The 23821-nt window shown below is 44.1% G+C and overlaps 1 protein-coding gene across 1 annotated transcript in view; it reads left to right on the top strand.

The window, feature by feature from the left end:
- LOC106591876 (piezo-type mechanosensitive ion channel component 2) overlaps positions 1-23821 on the top strand; it is a 267883-nt gene that overhangs the window by 184557 nt on the left and 59505 nt on the right. Inside the window, exons 36-44 of the mRNA XM_045693681.1 lie at positions 5041-5130; positions 6916-7109; positions 8993-9085; positions 10223-10329; positions 11869-11989; positions 13107-13172; positions 13448-13614; positions 16947-17152; positions 19043-19219. Coding sequence (XP_045549637.1) covers positions 5041-5130; positions 6916-7109; positions 8993-9085; positions 10223-10329; positions 11869-11989; positions 13107-13172; positions 13448-13614; positions 16947-17152; positions 19043-19219 — 1221 coding nt within the window. The remainder of the gene's footprint in view (positions 1-5040; positions 5131-6915; positions 7110-8992; positions 9086-10222; positions 10330-11868; positions 11990-13106; positions 13173-13447; positions 13615-16946; positions 17153-19042; positions 19220-23821) is intronic.

Raw genomic sequence — 23821 nt, 5'->3', positions numbered from 1 at the left:
AAATAAAAACAGTATGGGGATGAGGTAGGTAGATTGGGTGGGCTGTTTAAAGATGGACTATGTACAGCTGCAGCGATCGGTTAGCTGCTCAGATAGCTGATGTTTAAAGTTGGTGAGGGAAATAAAAGTCTCCAGTTTCAGCGATTTTTGCAATTCGTTCCAGTCACTGGCAGCAGAGAACTGAGCTAAAGACTAGGCATTAGGTTGGGGAGCTAACTCAAGTCTTTTGGTCTCAGGCAAGATTACTCATCACACCAGGTTACTCATCGCACCAGGTTACTCATCACACCAGGTTACTCATCGCACCAGGTTACTCAACGCACCAGGTTACTCATCACACCAGGTTACTCAACGCACCAGGTTACTCATCGCACCAGGTTACTCATCGCACCAGGTTACTCATCGCACCAGGTTACTCAATGCACCAGGTTACTCAATGCACCAGGTTACTCAATGCACCAGGTTACTCATCGCACCAGGTTACTCATTGCACCAGGTTACTCAATGCACCAGGTTACTCATCGCACCAGGTTACTCAACGCACCAGGTTACTCAATGCACCAGGTTACTCATCGCACCAGGTTACTCGATGCACCAGGTTACTCATCGCACCAGGTTACTCATCGCACCAGGTTACTCATCGCACCAGGTTACTCATCGCACCAGGTTACTCAATGCACCAGGTTACTCAATGCACCAGGTTACTCATCGCACCAGGTTACTCAATGCACCAGGTTACTCAATGCACCAGGTTACTCAATGCACCAGGTTACTCATCGCACCAGGTTACTCAATGCACCAGGTTACTCATCGCACCAGGTTACTCAATGCACCAGGTTACTCAACGCACCAGGTTACTAATCGCACCAGGTTACTCATCGCACCAGGTTACTCAATGCACCAGGTTACTCAATGCACCAGGTTACTCATCGCACCAGGTTACTCATCCCACCAGGTTACTCATCCCACCAGGTTACTCATCGCACCAGGTTACTCATCGCACCAGGTTACTCATCGCACCAGGTTACTCATCGCACCAGCGTGGTTCCAAAGACCTCCATTGCACCAGCAAACTCTTTGCAACTGTTCTCACTCCGCTGTAGTACAATACATTGTGATGATAACGTATCTGTGATATGGTAATGTACAGTATCTGTGATGTAATCGTGTATCTGTGATGTGATCATGTATCTGTGATTGTCACGACTTCCACCGAAGTCGTTTCCTCTCCTTGTTCGGGCAGCGTTCAGCGGTCGGCATCACCGGTCTTCTAGCCATCGTCGATCCACTTTTCATTTTCCATTTGTTTTGTCTTGTTTTCCTACACACCTGGTTTCCATTTCCCTCATTATTTGTTGTGTATTTAACCCTCTGTTCCCCCCATGTCTTTGTGTGAGATTGTTTGTTGTAAGTGCTTGTGCACATGCTTACTGGTGCGCGTTGGTTTTTTTATACCCATATTCTGTTGTATTTTTATGCCGTTGTTTTTTTTTATTTAACCTGCGTCCCAACCCTAGTCAACAGTCAGTGGAATCGCATCGCGTGAAATACAAATACCTCATAAATGCTATAACTTCAATTTCTCAAACATATGACTATTTTACACCATTTTATAGATACACCTCTCCTGAATCGAACCACGTTGTCCGATTTCAAAAAGGCTTTACAGCAAAAGCAAAACATTAGATTATGTTAGGAGAGTACCCTGCCAAAAAAATCACACTGCTATTTTCAAAGCAACTAGCATGCATCACAAATACCCAAAACACAGCTAAATGCAGCACTAACCTTTGACAATCTTCATCAGATGACACTCCTAGGACATCATGTTACACAATACATGCATTTTTTGTTCGATAAAGTTCATATTTATATATAAAAACAGCATTTTACATCGGCGCGTGACGTTCAGAAAATATTTTCCCTCAAATGCTTCCGGTGAACCAGTGCTACAATTTACAAAATTACTATTTGAAAACATTGTTAAAATGTAATATTGTCATTCAAAGAATTATAGATTAACATCTCGTGAATGCAACCGAATTGCCAGATTTCAAAATAACTTTACTGGGAAATCACACTTTGCAATAAACGAGGTGATATGCTCAGAAAAATAGGATAGGCGATACATGTTAGCGCCATCTTGGAACCATCTAAAATCAAATATACTATTGTAAATATTCCCTTACCTTTGATTATCTTCATCAGAAGGCACTTCCAGGAATCCCAGGTTCACAACAAATGTAGTTTTGTTCGAAAAAGTTAATAATTTATGTCCCAATAGCTCCTTCTTGTTAGCACGTTCCGAAGGCTACTCATAATGTACGAGGCGCGCTGGACTTGTCGTCACGAATGTGCAAAAAATATATATTTACATTCGTTCAAACATGTCAAACGTTGTATAACAGAAATCTTTAGGGCCTTTTTCAGCCAGAGCTTCAATAACATTCAAGGCGGACGATTGCATTGTCTTACTAAACGTTTTGGAACAAAAGGGTACCCACGGGCGTCCGCGTCATAGTAGTAATGGCCCTCCCTCTATGACCTACTTTCCAAGCCTCTCTTAAAGTCAGTTTCTACCATAGAAGACTCAAACCACTTTGTAAAGACTGTTGACATCTAGTGGAAGCCTTAGCAAGTGCTCAATGAATCCTAACTCAAGGTGTGTTTCAAAGGCAAAGTGTAGAAGGTGATTCCACAAATCAGATTTCCACTTCCTGCGTGGAATCTTCTCAGGTTTTGGTCTGCCATATGAGTTCTGTTATACTCACAGACACCATTCAAACAGTTTTAGAAACTTTAGTGTTTTCTATCCAAATCTACTAATTATATATATGCATATTCTAGTTACTGGGCAGGAGTAGTAACCAGATTAAATTGGGTACGTTTTTTATCCGGCCGTGCAAATACTGCCCCCTATCCCCAACAGGTTAATGCTCCGGCTACTACCTAGTTCTGCCATCCTGCGGCTGACTTCCCTGCCACCAGTTAGGTACCCCTTTACAGAATCCCACACCAACTTTTGGAGTCAGCAGGAGTAGGTGCCCCTGGTATAGGGGTCGAGGAGCGCATCCAGGTGCAAGCGGCGATGATCCACCATCTCAGCGCCGCCATGGACCGTGTTGTCCAAACCATGGACCGCTGGGAGAGACAGGGAGTTCCTCCAGCGCCTCCACCAGCACAACCAGGGTCTCCACTACTCGCCCCCCCTTCACCCGGTCCAAGTGCGATTCGTCTCGCTCTTCCCCGGGAGTACTACAAGACGGCTGCACGCTGCCAGGGTTTCCTACTGCAGCTAGAGCTCTACCTGGCAACCATCCACCCGGCTCCTTTGGGCCGTGAGAGGGTGTTCGCCCTCGTCTCGTGCCTCTCAGCGAAAGCCCTGGAGTGAGCCAACGCCATGTGGGGAGAAGGAGATGCGGCGCTGGACCATTTTGAGGATTTCATCCGCCGTTTCCGGGCAGTCTTCGACCACCCGCCCGAGGGTAGAGCGGCGGGTGAACGTCTCTACCACCTGAGGCAGGGCACGAGGAGCATCCAGGAGTTTGCCATGGACTTTCGGACCCTGGCCGCCGGCGCGGGATGGAGCGACAGGGCCCTGATCGACCACTATCGCTGCAGTTTGCGCGAAGACGTCCGTCGGGAGTTTGCCTGCAGGGACCCTTGATATAGTGTCTGATCGGAGTCCCCAGTTCATGTCGAGGGTCTGGAGGGCGTTCATGGAACGTCTGGGGGTCTCGATCAGCCTTACCTCAGGTTTTCACCCCGAGAGTAACGGGCAAGTGGAGAGAGTTAACCAGGATGTGGGTAAGTTTCTGAGGTCTTATTGCCAGACCGTGCCCTGGGCAGAGATGGCCCAGAACTCGCTCCACCACTCCTCCACTAACCTCTCCCCCTTCCAGTGCGTACTGGGGTATCAGCCGGTTCTGGCTCCTTGGCATCAGAGTCAGACCGAGGCCACTGGTTTCGGCGTGCGGAGGAGACATGGGACGCTGCTCATGTTCACCTTCAGCGCACCGTGCTGCGCCAGACAGCCAGCGCAGACTGTCACTGCAGTGAGGCCCCGGTGTTCACACCGAGGGACCGGGTCTGGATCTCGACCTGAAACCTGCCCCTCCGCCTGCCCTGCCGGAAGCTGGGTCCGCGGTTTGTGGGGCCATTTAAAGTCCTGAGGAGACTGAACGAGGTGAGTTAGAGGTTACAGCTTCCCCCCGATTACCGTATTAACCCATCGTTCCATGTGTCTCTCCTCAGGCCGGTGGTGGCTGGCCTGTTCCAGGAGTCTGAGGTGCGGAAGGTTCCTCTGGACATCGAGGGGGCCCAGGCGTACTCTGTTCGATCCATACTGGATTCGAGACATCGGGCGAGGGGCCTTCAGTACCTCGTGGACTGGGAGGGTTACGGTCCGGAGGAGAGATGCTGGATTCCGGTGGAGGACGTGTTGGACCCTTCAATGCTGCGGGAGTTCCACCGTCTCCGTCCGGATCGCCCTGCACCTCGCTCTCCGGGTCGTCCCGAGGCCGGTGTCGGCGCGCTGCTGGAGCTGCGTGTCAAGGGGGGGGGGGTACTGTCACGACTTCCACCGAAGTCATTTCCTTTCCTTGTTCGGGCAGCGTTCGGCGGTCGGCGTCACCGGTCTTCTAGCCATCGTCGATCCACTTTTCATTTTCCATTTGTTTTGTCTTGTTTTCCTACACAGCTGGTTTCCATTTCCCTCATTTTTTGTTGTATATTTAACCCTCTGTTCCCCCCCATGTCTTTGTGTGGGATTGTTTGTTGTAAGTGCTTGTGCACTTGTTTACTGGTGCGTGTCAGGTTTTTTGTACCCATATTCTGTTGTATTTTTATGCCGTTGGTTTTTTGGATTAAACTACTCCGGCTACTACCTAGTTCTGCTCCCCTGCGTCTGACTTCCCTGCCACCAGTTACGCACCCCTTTACAATGATATGGTAATGTACCTGTGATGTGATCATGTATCTGTGATGTATCTGTGATATGGTAATGTATCTGTGATGTGATGATGTATGTGTGTGTTTCAGAGGGGCTGAATTGTTCCAGGCTACTATAGTGAAGGCAGTCAGAGCCAGACTGGAGGAAGAGAACAAGTCTATGGAACAGCTGAAGAGACAGTAAGTCACAACAGCTGTCTGCTTGATATGAACCTTCCCTTAAAACCTTTATCTATTAACCTTCCCTTTAACCTTTATATATTAACCTAACCTTTAAACCTTTATATATTAACCTCTCTAGGGTAGGTGGCACCAAATCGTCCCACCTACGTAACAGCCAGTGTAATCCCGTGGCGCGTTATTTAAAAACCTCAAAAATGCAAAAACTTCAATTTTTCAAACATATGACTATTTTACACCATTTTAAAGACAAGACTCTCGTTAATCTAACCACACTGTCCGATTTCAAAAAGGCTTTACAACGAAAGCAAAACATTAGATTATGTCAGCAGAGTACCCAGCCAGAAATAATCAGACACCCATTTTTCAAGCTAGCATATAATGTCACATAAACCCAAACCACAGCTAAATGCAGCACTAACCTTTGATTATCTTCATCAGATGACAACCCTAGGACATTATGTTATACAATACATGCATGTTTTGTTCAATCAAGTTCATATTTATATCAAAAACCAGCTTTTTACATTAGCATGTGACTAGCATTCCCACCGAACACTGCCGGTGAATTTACTAAATTACTCACGATAAACATTCACAAAAAGCATAACAATTATTTTAAGAATTATAGATACAGAACTCCTCTATGCACTCGATATGTCCGATTTTAAAATAGCTTTTCGGTGAAAGCACATTTTGCAATATTCTCAGTAAATAGCCCGGCATCACCGGGCTAGCTATTTAGACACCCAGCAAGTTTAGCACTCACCAAAGTCAGATTTACTATAAGAAAAATGTTATTACCTTTGCTGTCTTCGTCAGAATGCAGTCCCAGGACTTCTACTTCAAAAACAAATGTTGGTTTGGTTCAAAATAATCCATAGTTATATCCAAACAGCGGCGTTTTGTTCGTGCGTTCAAGACACTATCCGAAAGGGTAAATAAGGGTGACGAGCATGGCGCAATTCGTGACAAATAATTTCTAAATATTCCATTACCGTACTTCGAAGCATGTCAACCGCTGTTTAAAATAGATTTTTATGCCATTTTTCTCATAAAAAAGTGATAATATTCCGACCGGGAATCTGCGTTTAGGTAAACAGACGAAAGAAAATAAAGCATTCGGTCGACTCGGGCACGTGCCTAAGCCCATAGTACTCTGATCGGCCACTTGCCAAAAGCGATAATGTGTTTCAGCCAGAGGCTGCCTCGATATCGTTCAGCTTTTTCCCGGGCTGTGAGAGCCTATGGGAGCCGTAGGAAGTGTCACGTTAGAGCAAAGATCCTCAGTCTTCAATAAAAAGAGCCAAGATGAAACACAACTTGTCAGACAGGCCACTTCCTGCATGGAATCTTCTCAGGTTTTGGCCTGCCATTTGAGTTCTGTTATACTCACAGACACCATTCAAACAGTTTTAGAAACGTTAGGGTGTTTTCTATCCAAAGCCAATAATTATATGCATATTCTAGTTACTGGGCAGGAGTAGTAACCAGATTTAATCGGGTACGTTTTTTATCCGGCCGTGTCAATACTGCCCCCTAGCCCTAACAGGTTAACCTAACCTTTAAGCCTTTATATATTAACCTAACCTTTAAACCTTTATCTATTAACCTAACCCTTATACAGCCTCTAACAGGCCAAATAGTCCAAATAGTATTTGCTTTCTTTCAATATTGTTCTAGAAACATGGAAGAAGAGAGAGAAACCTTGTCTGCTTTCTCTTGATAGATAGAACTGAGTGTTGTCATTCATCATCTTTCTGTCTCTGTCTCTCTCCCTCTCAGGATGGACCGTATAAAACAGCGCCAGGAGAAGTTTAAGAGTGGGAAGAAAAAGATGTTGAGCCTGGCTCAGGAATCTGGGGACAGAGAGAACCCCATCCAGCCTCAGGAGTCAGGGTACAGAGAGAACCCCATCCAGCCTCAGGAGTCAGGGGACAGAGAGAACCCCATCCAGGAGCAGGAGGAAGAGGATGATGGTACTGTATCATGATGAAGGCTCTTAACGTCTCTCTAGGAGTACTGATGTTAAAACTAGGTGGAATGGCTAATCAATATAGACTGGGTGTTGGTTAGTTCTCATGGAACCTTTAGGAAACCCTGGAATCGATTTTCATACAATCCCGATCATTATTTATATCATTACTGAAAACAATGTTCTGGTCACAATGCATCATGAAGGTATATACACTGCTCAAAAAAATTAAGCGGACACTAAAATAACACATCCTAGATCTGAATGAATGAAATAATCTTATTAAATACTTTTTTCTTTACATAGTTGAATGTGCTGACAACAAAATCACACAAAAAGAATCAATGGAAATCCAATTTATCAACCCATGGAGGTCTGGATTTGGAGTCACACTCAAAATTAAAGTGGAAAACCACACTACAGGCTGATCCAACTTTGATGTAATGTCCTTAAAACAAGTCAAAATGAGGCTCAGTAGTGTGTGTGGCCTCCACGTGCCTGTATGACCTCCCTACAATGCCTGGGCATGCTCCTGATGAGGTGGCGGATGGTCTCCTGAGGGATCTCCTCCCAGACCTGGACTAAAGCATCCGCCAACTCCTGGACAGTCTGTGGGGCAACGTGGCGTTGGTGGATGGAGCGAGACATGATGTCCCAGATGTGCTCAATTGGATTCAGGTCTGGGGAACGGGCGGGCCAGTCCATAGCATCAATGCCTTCCTCTTGCAGGAACTGCTGACACACTCCAGCCACATGAGGTCTAGCATTGTCTTGCATTAGGAGGAACCCAGGGCCAACCGCACCAGCATATGGTCTCACAAGGGGTCTGAGGATCTCATCTCGGTACCTAATGGCAGTCAGGCTACCTCTGGCGAGCACATGGAGGGCTGTGCGGCCCCCCAAAGAAATGCCACCCCACACCATGACGGACCCACCGCCAAACCGGTCATGCTGGAGGATGTTGCAGGCAGCAGAACGTTCTCCACGGCATGTCCAGACTCTGTCACATCTGTCACGTGCTCAGTGTGAACCTGCTTTCATCTGTGAAGAGCACAGGGCACCAATGGCGAATTTGCCAATCTTGGTGTTCTCTGGCAAATGCCAAACATCCTGCACGGTGTTGGGCTGTAAGCACAACCCCCACCTGTGGACGTCGGGCCCTCATACCATCCTCATGGAGTCTGTTCCTGACCGTTTGAGCAGACACATGCACATTTGTGGCTTGCTGGAGGTCATTTTGCAGGGCTCTGGCAGTGCTCCTCCTGCTCCTCCTTGCTCAAAGGCGGAGGTATCGGTCCTGCTGCTGGGTTGTTGCCCTCCTACGGCCTCCTCCACGTCTCCTGATGTACTGGCCTGTCTCCTGGTAGCACCTCCATGCTCTGGACACTACGCTGACAGACACAGCAAACCTTCTTGCCACAGCTCGCATTGATGTGCCATCCTGGATGAGCTGCACTACCTGAGCCACTTGTGTGGGTTGTAGACTCCGTCTCATGCTACCACTAAAGTGAAAGCACCGCCAGCATTCAAAAGTGACCAAAACATCAGCCAGGAAGCATAGGAACTGAGAAGTGGTCTGTGGTCACCACCTGCAGAACCACTCCTTTATTGGGGGTGTCTTGCTAATTGCCTATAATTTCCACCTGTTGTCTATTCCATTTGCACAACAGCATGTGAAATTTATTGGCAATCAGTGTTGCTTCCTAATCACAGAAGTGTGATTGACTTGGAGTTACATTGTGTTGTTTAAGTGTTCCCTTTATTTTTTTGAGCAGTATATATATATATTTTTTAAGATACCGTTTAACTTGTACAAAGTCTGAATGAAGAAATATTTTTTCAATATAAAGCATAATTGATCTACATGTGAAACCATTTTTATTTTAGGAGCAGAGCGAGAAAGAGAGAAAGTGAAAGAGAAAGAAACAGCCAAGACTAAAAAAAGGCAGTGGTGGCGGCCTTGGGTTGACCACGCCTCCAGTAGGTTGACCCCTTCTTCTTTCTCCGCTCTGATTGACTGTTGTGTCCTTGACCAGAACTCTCAGAGGATTCCCATACTGCACCTGGGCTCCAGACGACCCAAAACAAACGTCAACGTTCCATCCAGACCTCAGTCCTTTTCTGTCTCTATTTAAGGCCCCTCGATTAATTAATTGGTTAGTTAATTGTTCGACTGATTGATGAACAACCAAAGCATCAGAAATATACAGACGGGAGAGTGTACTGATTTGCTGGAATGAAATAATACTAGAATATGCCTCAACTAATGGCAATGGGGGCCATAAATAGACTATTTCCCATGAGAGAAAAGAAAATAACTGATGCCTGTGATGTTTGTGGTTGTGGTCCTGGTGAGGCCACAGTAGGGAATCTCTCATTGTGAAAGATTCTATTAGACAGAGCTAAGTGCCTTCTCCCTTTTCATTCTGTCTTTCTTGGACGAATGAAGGGTGAAGGATTATGTCTCCGTTATAGTCACGATCACCGATATATGTACCGCACGAGGGGAAACTGAGCAATACTAATCAGAACGATCCACGTTTAATAAGGTCTGAAGGTTTTAATAAGGAAATCAAGTTTCAAATTGACATTGAAAAAACTGTAGACAACTATACCCACGTTTCTCTGAGATGTGTCTCAGTTGTTCTCTGTGGTGCCCTGTTTCTGTGTTGAATTGATTTCTTAGTATCACCCTGTCATATCGTTACATTCATTATATGATTTACCCAGTTCAGCCCCTCATCCTAACCCCATTCATATATTACCCAGCATCCTCCTCTCTTCCTGTTCCCCCCCCCCCAATTATGGCTCTTCTGTTCAAGGACATAAGTCAGTTTCAACTATTACAATTCTTTTAAAGGTCTGCCCAAATCACCTCAATCTATGCCATGTCTTAGTAAACAAACTAATATGTTAATATTGTGTGTCTAACATTGTGTTTGCTTTCCTACCCTTTATCAACTTCATCCCACTAGTGGGCTTTTTGAATCAAACCAACCTCTGCTGCCACACATTTACCTAGTTTACAGACTCTCTACACCCCAACAAAAACATCACCTGCTTTCAAGCCCTTTTCCTTCAGTTAATATTAACAGCACCTTGCTCTCTACTCATCAGTGGTGAGAAGTGGAGATTATTACTTGTTTGAAACTGACAGTGAAGAAGAGGAGGAAGAGGAAGAGACAAGAGAAGATCAAGAGCTCCCCAAGAAGTCAGCGTTTCAGGTGAGCTCCAGACCAGACCAGCGTCAACGTTTCCTCACTATACTTAAAGTAGTTACCCGGTATTACTATAATGTGAAATATTTCATTGTATTTCATTGTCAGTATTGTCTAGTTTAGTATCAGATTATCTGTTGCCACTACTAGTGTAGGAAAAGATATGTACCTTTATCTTTCTGTTTTCTACTAACTACCCTACCACCCTTTTATCCCTCTTCTTCAGCGAGCTATTGGGAAGTTTGCCTCAGCCCTTATAGCTCTGCCCAGATCTATCATTAAACTGCCCAAAACCATCCTTCAGTATGTAATCAGGGCAGCTAAGGTACCAAACAACAGATTCAGCATATCCTCTTACCACAGCCTGTGTAGACTGTATCCTGTGTCCTCAGCCTGTATATCCTCTTACCACAGCCTGTGTAGACTGTATCCTGTGTCCTCAGCCTGTATCTTCTCTTACCACAGCCTGTGTAGACTGTATCCTGTGTCCTCAGCCTGTTTTGTGTAGATTTGCTGTTTCAATGAAGGCCAATGCATGTATAACCAACTGTCTTTCCATCCCATATCCGATCCAATACCATATCCATTTAGAAACAAAAAATATCCGAAATATTCCAGACAGGATGGGGATGGAACTACAGTGGTCCTTCTGTCATGTGTTTTAAGTGATAGATTGTTTTGAAGCAGTTTGCATGAACTCGGCAGAGCCTTTTACCAACAGGTCTCAGAAAATGCATTGGTGTTGTTATCACACATTTGAGATTTTGGTGTGGTTTGCTCCATTGTACTAGAGTCTGTACAAGGTTAAATATATTTACAAGTAAGCCTTCGATATTGTCGCCTAGTCACGATGAAGCCATTGTTACAAATTACAATATAAGAGTGTAAAATGCCATAAATCGCAGGTGGCGTCTACCTTTTGTACTGATGTGCAGTGAAGCAAAAACACTAAAATTGTCATGTTTTCTTTGTGACTCTGATCTCGATTGTTTTGATTTGTCTGTGGTTTAAAGGGTTAACTAATGGTCACCTGGCTTGCTATTGCTCTTGTTTTATTTGCCTCTGAGTGTGCCTTGACCGTAGCATTCCTTTGATTGGACTGAATCCTTGATCTGTTTGATTGGACTGAATCCTTGAGATCTGTTTGATTGGACTGAATCCTTGAGATCTGTTTGATTGGACTGAATCCTTGAGATCTGTGTGATTGGACTGAATCCTTGAGATCTGTTTGATTGGACTGAATCCTTGAGATCTGTTTGATTGGACTGAATCCTTTTGAGATCTGTTTGCATAACAATTTTTTTCCTGTTCAAATTGTCATCAATATATGAATCAACATGAAAAAATACATGAACAATACATGAATCGACACAAATCAATACATGAATCAATACATGAATTAACACATGAATCAATACATGTATCAACACATGACTCAATACATCATTTTGCGAAAGTCAGAGTTAAGAGCGCACAGATCTCAAATCAGGATCTGTCCCTTTATGTCCAAACTAACATTGTGCTTCCTGTACTGTACGCTCCCAGTTTGTCTACCATGCCTGGATAACAGACTCCAAGACAGCCATGAAGGAACGAAGCAAAGAGAAGCGTAAGTTCTGGAAGAGGTACACCAAGAGAGACAAACACAAGAAGGACAAGAAGGAAGGTAAGTTAAGAGATATCATGGAGTCACTGAGTCACTGATATAAAGAAAATCATCAGCATACATAATTTGACCAAAGAAGAGGAAGATCACGAGAATAGACCATTGCATCATTCTGTTCTTACGACCTCTGAGGACTCATGCTACTTCCTTAGTTCTCACGGAAGATCAGTCTTTAATCTGTGATTCAAATTGCATCGTTATTTTACAAGATCCCTTTATGCTACACTTTATGCTTGATTCACCACCTCTTAATTCATGTAGATAACTTAAGGCTTGTTTGTGAAAGCGAAAAGCAGGGGTGAGAAAGGACATCCCTGACGACTACCCCAAGATGTCCAGTAGAAGGGGTTCTCACACTCACTAATTATAACCCAAATCTAATGAAAGTTATTGTTTTGTTATGTTATTCTCTGAAAGTTATTGTTTTATGTTATTCTCTGAAAGTTATTTTGTTGTGTTAATTTCTGTAACTTATTGTTTTGTTGTGTAACTCTCTGTAACTTGACCACCAGCATATAACCCAGCATCCCACTGCTAGCTTGTTTCTGAAGCTAAGCAGGCTTGGTCCTGGTTGGTCCCTGGATGGGAGACCAGATACTGCTGGAAGTGGTGTTGGGGGGCCAGTAGGAGGCACCCTTTCTTCTGGTCTAAAAAAAATTGCCCCAGGGCAGTGATTGGGGACATTGCCCTGTGTAGGGTGCTGTCTTTCAGATGGGATGTTAAAATGGGTGTCCTGACTCTCTGTGGTTGCTAAAAATCCCATGGTACTTATCGTAAGAGTAGGGGTGTTAACCCTGGTGTCCTGGCTAAATTCCCAATTTGTCCCTCATACCATCATGGTCACCTAATCATCCCCAGTTTACAATTGGCTCATTCATCCCCCCTCCTCTCCCCTGTAAATATTCCCCAGGTTGTTGCTATAAATGAGAATGTGTTCTCAGTCAACTTACCTGGAAAAAAATACAATACAAAAAAATATATTGTTGTGTTATTCTCTGTAACTTATTGTTTTTTTTGTGTTATTTACTATAAATTATTGTTTTGTGTTATTCTCTAAGTTATTATTTTGTTGTGTTATTCTCTGTAAATTATTGTTTTATTGTGTTATTCTGTGCAGGTCATGTGACCATAGAGATGGAGGAAGATCAGGAGGGACCACAGGAGAAGAAATCTGACGGACCAGGTGGGTCATAGACCCTTTCAAATACTGTAATATATGTATATATAAAACCACTTACACGGAGAGACAACCACCAGTCTTGATATTGATTCTATATATATTATATATATATTATAGGTTCTTACTATAGTCTACTCAGAATCAATGATCGTGATGACAATACTCTGGATCATGATTGTTTTAGCTAGTTTAGTTGAGTGCCCTGATGTCGATTTGTATAAGATTGTCTGCTGATAAAATGTAAATATTTGGAACTTCTCTTTCCCACGTACCACCAGACAACATCCTGAAGCGAGTGTTCAACATCATCAAGTTCACCTGGGTGTTGTTCCAGACGACGGTGGAGAGCTTCACCAAGTGGATGAACAACGTGTGTAGAGAACACATAGACATCTCCACCGTGCTGCGTATTGAGAGATGTATGCTCACTAGAGAGGTCAAAAAGGTACTACTTTCTTCTGTCACTCTCCCTCTATATATATATATATATATATACAGAAATATACAGAAATATGTGTATATATATATATATATACACATATTTCTGTTACCTTAATTTAACCTCTATGGGCTAGGTGGGACGCTTGCGTCCCACCTACGTAACAGCCACTGCCAGCCTGTGGCGCGATTTTCAAAACCTTAAAAATCCTATTACCGCAATTTCTCAAACATATGACTATTTTACAGCCATTTAAAGACAAGACTCTCGTTAATCTAACCACACTGTCCGATTTCAAAAAGGCTTTACAACGAAAGCAAAACATTAGATTATGTCAGCAGAGTACCAAGCCAGAAATAATCAGACACCCATTTTTCAAGCCAGCATATAATGTCACCAAAACCCAGAAGACAGCTAAATGCAGCACTCACCTTTGATGATCTTCATCAGATGACAACCCTAGGACATTATGTTATACAATACATGCATGTTTTGTTCAATCAAGTTCATATTTATATCAAAAACCAGCTTTTTACATTAGCATGTGACGTTCAGAACTAGCATACCCCCCGCAAACTTCCGGGGAATTCGCTAACATTTTACTAAATTACTCACGATAAACGTTCACAAAAAGCATAACAATTATTTTAAGAATTATAGATACAGACCTCCTCTATGCACTCGATATGTCCGATTTTAAAATAGCTTTTTGGTGAAAGCACATTTTGCAATATTCTAAGTACATAGCCCAGGCATCACGGGCTCGCTATTTAGACACCCGGCAAGTTTAGCACTCACCATAATCATATTTACTATTATAAAAGTTTGATTACCTTTTGTTGTCTTCGTCAGAATGCACACCCAGGACTGCTACTTCAATAACAAATGTTGGTTTGGTCCAAAATAATCCAGCGTTATATCCGAATAGCGGCGTTTTGTTCGTGCGTTCCAGACACTATCCGAAATACTAAAGAAGTGTCACGCGCATGGCGCAATTCGTGATAATAAAATTCTAAATATTCCATTACCGTACTTCGAAGCATGTCAACCGCTGTTTAAAATCAATTTTTACGACATTTTTCTCGTAGAAAAGCGATAATATTCCGACAGGGAATCTCCTTTTCGGCAAACAGAGGAAAAAATCACAAAGGCGGGGGCGGTCGGGGTCACGCGCATAAGCCCAGTGTCCCTTGATCGGCCACTTGAGAAAGGCGATAATGTGTTTCAGCCTGGGGCTGGAATGACGACATTCTGTTTTTTCCCGGGCTCTGAGCGCCTATGGACGACGTGGGAAGTGTCACGTTAGAGCAGAGATCCTTAGTAAATGATAGAGATGGAAAAGAAGTTCAAGAAATGGTCAGACAGGCCACTTCCTGTAAAGGAATCTCTCAGGTTTTGACCTGCCATTTGAGTTCTGTTATACTCACAGACACCATTCAAACAGTTTTAGAAAATTTAGGGTGTTTTCTATCCATATGTAATAAGTATATGCATATTCTAGTTACTGGGTAGGAGTGGTAACCAGATTAAATCGGGTATGTTTTTTATCCAGCCGTGTCAATACTGCCCCCTAGCCCTAACAGGTTAACTTCTTGGGGCTATGTGGGACGCTAGCGTGCCACCCGTGGTGCACCCTATCAACAGCAGGTGCATTTCAAGAGCGGCAAATTTGAAACCAAATAAATGTCAAAATTCAAATTTTTCAAACATACAACTATCTTACACCCTTTGAAAGATAAACATCTCCTTAATCTAACCACGTTGTCCGATTTCAAAAAGGTTTTACGGCGAAAGCATAAAGTTAGATTATGTTAGGAGAGCACATTGACAATAGCTGTGTGTAATGTTTTGTCAATTCAAAGACAGGGTCACCAAAACCATAAAACCAGCTAAAATGATGCACTAACCTTTTACAATCTCCATCAGATGACACTCCTAGGACATTATGTTAGACAATGCATGCATTTTTAGTTCTATCAAGTTCATATTTATATCCAAAAACAGCGTTTTACTATGGCATTGATGTTGAGGAAATCGTTTCCCTCCAATAACCGGCAGTCAAGTCAGCACCACAAATTAAATAATTAAAATTAGAAAACATTGGTAAAATATTATATTGTCATTTAAAGAATTATAGATTTACATCTCTTGAACGCAATCAACTTGCCAGATTTAAAAATAACCTTACTGGGAAATCACACTTTGCAATAATCTGAGCACTGCGCCCAGAAAAATATGCTTTGCTATACAGACAAACGGCCATGTTGGAGAGATCTAAAATCGAAAATACTATGTAAATAATCCATTACCTTTGATTCTCTTCATCAGATGTCACTTCCAGGAATCCCAGGTCCATAACGAATGTAGTTTTGTTCAAAAAAGCTCATCATTTATATCCAAAAAGCTCCGTGTTGTTAGCACATGATCTAAGCCAGCCGGACTTCTCGTCATGAACGAGGGGAAAAAATATATTTACGTTCGTTCAAACATGTCAAACGTTGTATAGCATAAATCATTAGTGACTTTTTTAACCAGAACATGAATAATATTCAAGGTGGACGAATGCATTCTCTTTTATAACGTATTGGAACGAGGGTACCCAACATGAACTCGCGCGCCAGAGTCTAATCGGCCATCACCGTTCCATGGCTCTTGTTCGGTCAGATCTCACAGTAAAAGACTCAAAACACTTTGTAAAGGCTGGTGACATCTAGTGGAAGCAATAGGAAGTGCCAAAACATTAATCAACCCCTGTGTGTTTCAATGGCATAGGCTTAAAGGTAATTCAACACATCAGATATCCACTTCCTGTCAGAAAATGTCTCAGGGTTTTGCCTGCCAAATGAGTTCTGTTATACTCACAGACACCATTCAAACAGTTTTAGAAACTTTAGGGTGTTTTCTATCCATATATAATAAGTATATGCATATTCTAGTTACTGGGTAGGATTAGTAACCAGATTAAATCGGGTACGTTTTTTTATCCAGCCGTGCAAATACTGCCCCCTAGCCCCAACAGGTTAACTAGGCAAGTCAGTTAAGAACAAATTCTTATTTTCAATGACGGCCTAGGGACAGTGGGTTAACTGCCTTGTTCAAGGGGCAGAACAACAGATTTTTTTACCTTGTCAGCTCAGGGATTCGATCTTTCAACCTTTCAGTTACTAGTCCAACACTCTAACCACTAGGCTACCTGCTGCCCCCTTTGAGTATCTTGTCTTACATAAACACTCTTTAAATAGTTCGATTTGATTTTTGACTTTGATATATATATAGCAAACTAGAAAACAAAACCGAGATTAAATTACTATCCTGATCTAACCTTCCCCCCCCTGCAGGGCAACGTCCCGTCCAGAGAAAGTATCCATGTGTTTTACCAGAAGCAGATGCGTATGAACATGTCTCGGGGGTCCAGCCTGGATCGGCTCAGTGAGGAGGACAGTGGGTCAGGGGGGTCTCACAGGGTCCACAGGAGGAGAGGCGACTATCGCATGGAGAGCCAGGACAGCATGGCATCTTTGGCATCACGAGACAGCATATCCAGGTAAGTTTATTTTTGGCATCACGAGACAGCATATCCAGGTAAGTTTATTTTTGGCATCACGAGACAGCATATCCAGGTAAGTTTATTTTTGGCATCACGAGACAGCATATCCAGGTAAGTTTATTTTTGGCATCACGAGACAGCATATCCAGGTAAGTTTATTTTTGGCATCACGAGACAGCATATCCAGGTAAGTTTATCTTTGGCATCACGAGACAGCATATCCAGGTAAGTTTATCTTTGGCATCACGAGACAGCATATCCAGGTAAGTGTATCGTACGTGAATTAATTCAAATCAAATGTACATTTGACATTTTAGTCATTTAGCAGATGCTCTTATCCTGAACAACTTACAGTCAGTGCATTCATCTAAAGATGACTAGGTGGGACAACCACACATCACAGGCATAGAAAGTACATTTTTCCTCAATATCATAGCTATTAGTAGCGTCATAGCTAGGGGGGATCGAGTCCTGGTTAAGTGCTGTGGGAGCAGTAGAGTCATAGCTGGGGGGGGTCAAGTCCTGGTTAAGTGCTGTGGGGGTCAGTAGAGTCATAGCTGGGGGGGGTCAAGTCCTGGTTAAGTGCTGTGGGGGCAGTAGAGTCATAGCTAGGGGGGGGTCAAGTCCTGGTTAAGTGCTGTGGGAGCAGTAGAGTCATAGCTAGGGGGGGTCAAGTCCTGGTTAAGTGCTGTGGGAGCAGTAGAGTCAGAGCTAGGGGGGGTCAAGTCCTGGTTAAGTGCTGTGGGAGCAGTAGAGTCAGAGCTAGGGGGGTCAAGTCCTGGTTAAGTGCTGTGGGAGCAGTAGAGTCAGAGCTAGGGGGGGTCAAGTCCTGGTTAAGTGCTGTGGGAGCAGTAGAGTCAGAGCTAGGGGGGGTCAAGTCCTGGTTAAGTGCTGTGGGAGCAGTAGAGTCAGAGCTAGGGGGGGTCAAGTCCTGGTTAAGTGCTGTGGGAGCAGTAGAGTCAGAGCTAGGGGGGTCAAGTCCTGGTTAAGTGCTGTGGGAGCAGTAGAGTCATAGCTGAGGGGGGGTCAAGTCCTGGTTAAGTGCTGTGGGAGCAGTAGAGTCATAGCTGAGGGGGGGTCAAGTCCTGGTTAAGTGCTGTGGGAGTAGTAGAGTCATAGCTGGGGGGGGGTCAAGTCCTGGTTAAGTGCTGTGGGGGTCAGTAGAGTCATAGCTAGTGGGGGGGGGGTCAAGTCCTGGTTAAGTGCTGTGGGGGTCAGTAGAGTCATAGCTGGGGGGGGGTCAAGTCCTGGTTAAGTACTGTGGGGGTTGAGGTGAGAAAGGGGATTATTTAACATACAGTTTGAAGAGATTGGGTTTCAGATGTTTTTGGAAGATGGGCAGGGACTATGCTATCCTGGCTTCAGGGGGAAGCTGGATCTACCATTGGGGTGCCAGGACAGAGAATAGTTTGGACTGGGCTGAGCGGGAGCTGACCTCCCGCAGGGGTGGGAGGGCCAAAAGACCTGAGGCAGCAGAACGGAGTGCTCGGGTTGGGCTGTAGGGTTTGAGCATAAAATCAAAGGTTTATTGGTCAGATGCGCACAGTACAGAGAAATGCTTACTTGCTGACTCTCCTCAACAATGCAATACAATAAAAATATCAATCAAGAACCAAACGACAAATACAAAAGTCTCCAAATAACAAGTAGTAATAAAAAGCAGAAGAAAAGACTGAAGAGAGTGCTGGAGAAATCCTATTATTTCATTCTATATCTAATTCTAGGGCTTGATCAGTATCTTCAGCATGAGCGATGAGAAATCACATCACCACCATTACCTTTTTGGAAACTTCCACATCTTTAGCTGTGTCATGTGGAAGCCATTTTGTAACCATTGTATCATTCCACTCATTTATTTCTCATCTCTCCATCTCTTTATCGCATCAGTGCCTACACTGAGGCCACCATGCTGTTCTCCCGCCAAGACACGCTGGACGAGCTGGACGGAATGCCGTCAGACGTTCCCATTCCCAAAACCAGTGAACGTGCACGGCCCAAACTCCGTAAGATTTACGGGCTGGACGCCTCCAAATCAACTGACAGCAGCAGCAGCCAAGTGTCCAGGTGCCTGGTCCAAGCTGAAATCTTCCTCTTTCTCCTTCTCCTCCTCTTCCATCCTCTTTGTCACTCTCTTCTTCTGCCTCCTCATCCTCATCCTCTCCTCTCCTTTCTCATCCTCCTCTTCCTCTTCCTTCTGTCGTGACGTTAGTATTATTCATGTGACGAATGCTATTCATCGAATAATTAACAATGTTTATAATTACGTGATCAAATTAATCAGGTAACCATTAACTAACTCAGTAACCTGGGGCACCATGGGAAAAGTTTTTTTTAATGAGTTACCGTTTCCCAAATGAACTCAAAGAATATCAGAATATCAATTTCCTAGCAGTCACTAATTAATTAATTTCCTAATCAGTCTCATTCTGAACGTCGCATAATTCGTAAATCTGTACAAATCCGGGTCTCACTAAATCATTCATTACCACACCAATTGAGTTGATTATTTATTTACTAACAAGCTAAGTGATAATATAAGATACACAAACACACAGTCTGGGCTATTGATTAGAACTTAGTACAACGAAACAGGTCCCTAGTGGACCAACACGATACGACACGTGTTACACAAGATGGGGATTTAGAGAGAGAGAGAGAGAGAGTGCACGAGAGAAAAGCACACTTGGATACATTTGTAAACTATGCTTAGTTTTAGCCCTAACTCCTTGCCCCGAACTGCCGCTCTTATGAGTGAGAATTATAATGAACGTATTTACTTGTTGAAAGTCTCCGTTGGGTATCTCTTCTTCTTCGTGGACCGAGTTCCGCTTAGGACGTTTAGCCGACGACCTTCTACTCCGATGGCGGCGTCTCCTCCGTTACCGGGTGTAAGTCTCTGATTGTCCACACGATGACACACTTTCCTTTCTCTTGGTTGTCTGTTCCTTGAACTCGTTCTGAGAGTAGTTTTCTCAGGAGGCTAATCAGCCGTGTTGACGCTCCCAGCTTGGGTAGGAGGGCCGTGTAGACAACCGATGATTTGAAGAGAATAACTGTCTGGTTCTTCTGGAATTCACCTTCTTAGATACAGTGAATCAATCAATCAATCAAATGTATTTATAAAGCCCTTTTTACATCAGCCGATGTCACAAAGTGCTGTACAGAAACCCAGCCTAAAACAGCAAACAGCAAGCAATGCAGAAGTAGAAGCACAGTGGCTAGGAAAAACTCCCTAGAAAGGCATGGAACATAGGAAGAAACCTAGAGAGGAACCAGGCTCTGAGGGGTGGCCGGTCCTCTTCGGGCTGTGCTGGGTTGTGATTATAACAGTACATGGCCAAGATGTTAAAACGTTAATTGATGACCAGCAGGGTCAAATAAATAATAATCATGCTCCCTCTAAAAAAATTGGGGGGGCACACGGGGAGTTGGGCAGTTGGGCAGAGTCAGGGTGGAGTCCTGAGCCAACTCCCCGTGCTTACCGTGGGGAGCGGGTGACGAGGAGAGCACCGTGCTATGCGGAAATGCGCATGGTGTCGCCCATACGCACGCACAGTCCGGTGCGGTCAGTACGGGCTCCGCAGCGTTGCCGGGCGAGAGTTGGCCGGCGCAGCGCATCTGGCCACCAGTGCGTCTCCTCGGTCCAGCTTACCCTGTGCCTGCTCTACACACGGCAGCCCTCACTCTCCAGCACAGCCCAGTTCGGCCTGTGCCAGCGCTCTGCCCGTGTCGGGCTACAGTGACCAGTCAGCCAGGACGGGGTGTGCCAGCCCTGAGTTCCAGACCGCCGGTGCGCCTCCACGGCCCAGTGTGCCCCGTGCCTGCTCTGCGCACCCAGTCTCCTGTAAGTCTCAGTCTGGGGAGACCGGTCCCAGCTCCACGCAGGAGGCCTCCAGCGATGCTCCTCAGCCCGGAGCCTCCAGCGATGCTCCTCAGCCCGGAGCCTCCAGCGATGCTCCTCAGCCTGGAGCCTCCAGCGACGCTCCTCAGCCAGGAGCATTCCAGCGACGCTCCTCAGCCAGGAGCCTCCAGCGACGCTCCTCAGCCCGGGGCCCTCAGCGACGCCTCTCAGCCGTGGCCTCCAGCGACGCCTCTCAGCCCAGAGTCTTCTGAACGGGAGCTACAGCCAGAGCCAGAGCCACCTCCGTAGTGGGAGGATTGGGAAGGGGGGGTGTAGCACAAGAACCGTCGTTGACGGTGGCCACCCTCCCTTCCCTCCCTTTAGGTTTAGGGTTGTTTTGTGTTTCTTTTTTTTTTTTAGGTGCAGTCGTGGTCTGCACCTTTGGGGGGGGGGTACTGTCACGTCCTGACCAGTAAAAGGCATCATTTGGCATTGTAGCATGGTCAGGGCGTGGCAGGGGTGTTGTTTCTGTGTGTTTTGGTTTTGTTCTATGTTTTATATTTCTATGTTTATTCTAGTTTTCTAGCTCTATGTTGGTTTTTGGCAATGTTCTCCAATTAGAGGCAGCTGGTTGTCATTGTCTCTAATTGGAGGCCATATTTAGTTGTGTTTGTTTCACTTGTGTTTTGGTGGGTGGTTGTTTCCTGTATAGTCTGTGAACCTTACGGAACTGTCGTTTTGTCGTTTTTTGTTTTTAGGGGTGCGACTACATCTAGGGTATTACGCAAGGTTTAATTTAGTTTCTCAGTTAGGTGGTTAACTTCTCTAGGGCCAGTGGGACGATTTCGACCCACCTACGTAACAGCCAGTGGAATCCCGTGGCGCGTTATTCAAATACCTTAGAAATGCTATTACTTCAATTTCTCAAACATATGACTATTTAACACCATTTTAAAGACAAGACTCTCGTTAATCTAACCACACTGTCCGATTTCAAAAAGGCTTTACAACGAAAGCAAAACATTAGATTATGTCAGCAGAGTACCCAGCCAGAAATAATCAGACACCCATTTTTCAAGCTAGCATATAATGTCACAAAAACCAAAACCACAGCTAAATGCAGCACTAACCTTTGATGATCTTCATCAGATGACATTCCTAGGACATTATGTTATACAATACATGCATGTTTTGTTCAATCAAGTTCATATTTATATAAAAAAAACAGCTTTTTACATTAGCATGTGACGTTCAGAACTAGCATACCCACCGCAAACTTCCGGTGAATTGACTAAATTACTCACGATAAACGTTCACAAAAAACATAACAATTATTTTAAGAATTATAGATACAGAACTCCTTTATGCAATCGCGGTGTCTGATTTTAAAATAGCTTTTCGGCAAAAGCACATTTTGCAATATTCTGAGTAGATAGCTCGCCATCACGGGCTAGCTATTTTGACACCCACCAAGTTTGGCACTCACCAAACCCAGATTTACTATAAGAAAAATTGGATTACCTTTGCTGTTCTTTGTCAGAATGCACTCCCAGGACTTCTACTTCATCCACAAATGTTGTTTTGGTTCAAAATAATCCATAGTTATGTTCAAATATCCTCTGTTTTGTTCTTGCGTTCAAGACACTATCCGAAGGGTGACGAAGGGTGACGCGCGGACGCGTATCGTGACAAAAAAATTCTAAATATTCCATTACCGTACTTCGAAGCATGTCAAACGCTGTTTAAAATCAATTTTTATGCGATTTTTCTCGTAAAAAAAAGCGATAATATTCCGACCTGGAAACCCTGTTTTCGTTCAAAGACTCAAAGTTGAAAATGGCCTCTTCACATGCAGGCGCGCGCCGTCTCATTGTTCTCAGATCGACCACTTACCAAATGCGCTACTGTTTTTCAGCCATGGGCTGCAAAGTCATCATTCAACGTTCTGGCGCCCTCTGAGAGCCTATGGGAGCTGTAGGAAGTGTCACGTTACAGCAGAGATCCTCAGTTTTCAATAAAGAGAGTGTAGAAGGCCAAGAAATGGTCAGAGAGGGCACTTCCTGTACAGAATCTTCTCAGGTTTTTGCCTGCCATATGAGTTCTGTTATACTCACAGACACCATTCAAACAGTTTTAGAAACTTTAGGGTGTTTTCTATCCAAATCAAACAATTATATGCATATTCTAGTTTCTGGGCAGTAGTAATAACCAGATTAAATCGGGTACGTTTTTTATTCGGATGTGAAAATACTGCCCCCTACCCTAGAGAGGTTAACATCTGCGAACCATGTGTTATATAACCAATAAAATTTGATTTGATAATTTGGCTTCTAATGAATTTGAGAATGATTAGTTGCTGCATTCAAAGTCGGCCACACTAACCAACCTACAGCACTAGACTAAACTTCACTTGCATCATCCTTGTGGTATTAAGAGATAAACATGGTAATGCTTTCACTAATTGTACGTAAAGGAAGATAGGTCCTACATGATAGAGTGCTTGCTTTCTTATCCAACTGTTTTCTGTGTCCTTTTTTGTCATCCTGTGAACCCCATTCATTGCTCCTCGCAGCTATATTTATCATTTATCATTACATGTCAGTCATCCTTGTAAATGTTGTTTCTGTTTCCTCAAAACACATAAACTACAATAAACTACAAACTACATTAAATATTTTTCTCCACCTCTAAAACTACACAATGGTACATTTGGCTGTTGAGTGAGTGTCACCCGAATACTCTCCATTTTGTGAATTCTGTACTGAGCATTGACAGGGTCCAGTAACATCCTCTCTCTCTGTATGTCTGTCTGTCTCTCCCCCACA

The sequence above is a fragment of the Salmo salar genome, chromosome ssa14 (assembly GCF_905237065.1).
Source record: "Salmo salar chromosome ssa14, Ssal_v3.1, whole genome shotgun sequence".
Classification (NCBI taxonomy): Eukaryota; Metazoa; Chordata; class Actinopteri; order Salmoniformes; family Salmonidae; genus Salmo; species Salmo salar.
The sequence above is the reverse complement of the archived record's forward strand: the minus strand, read 5'-3'. Positions and strand labels throughout refer to the sequence as shown.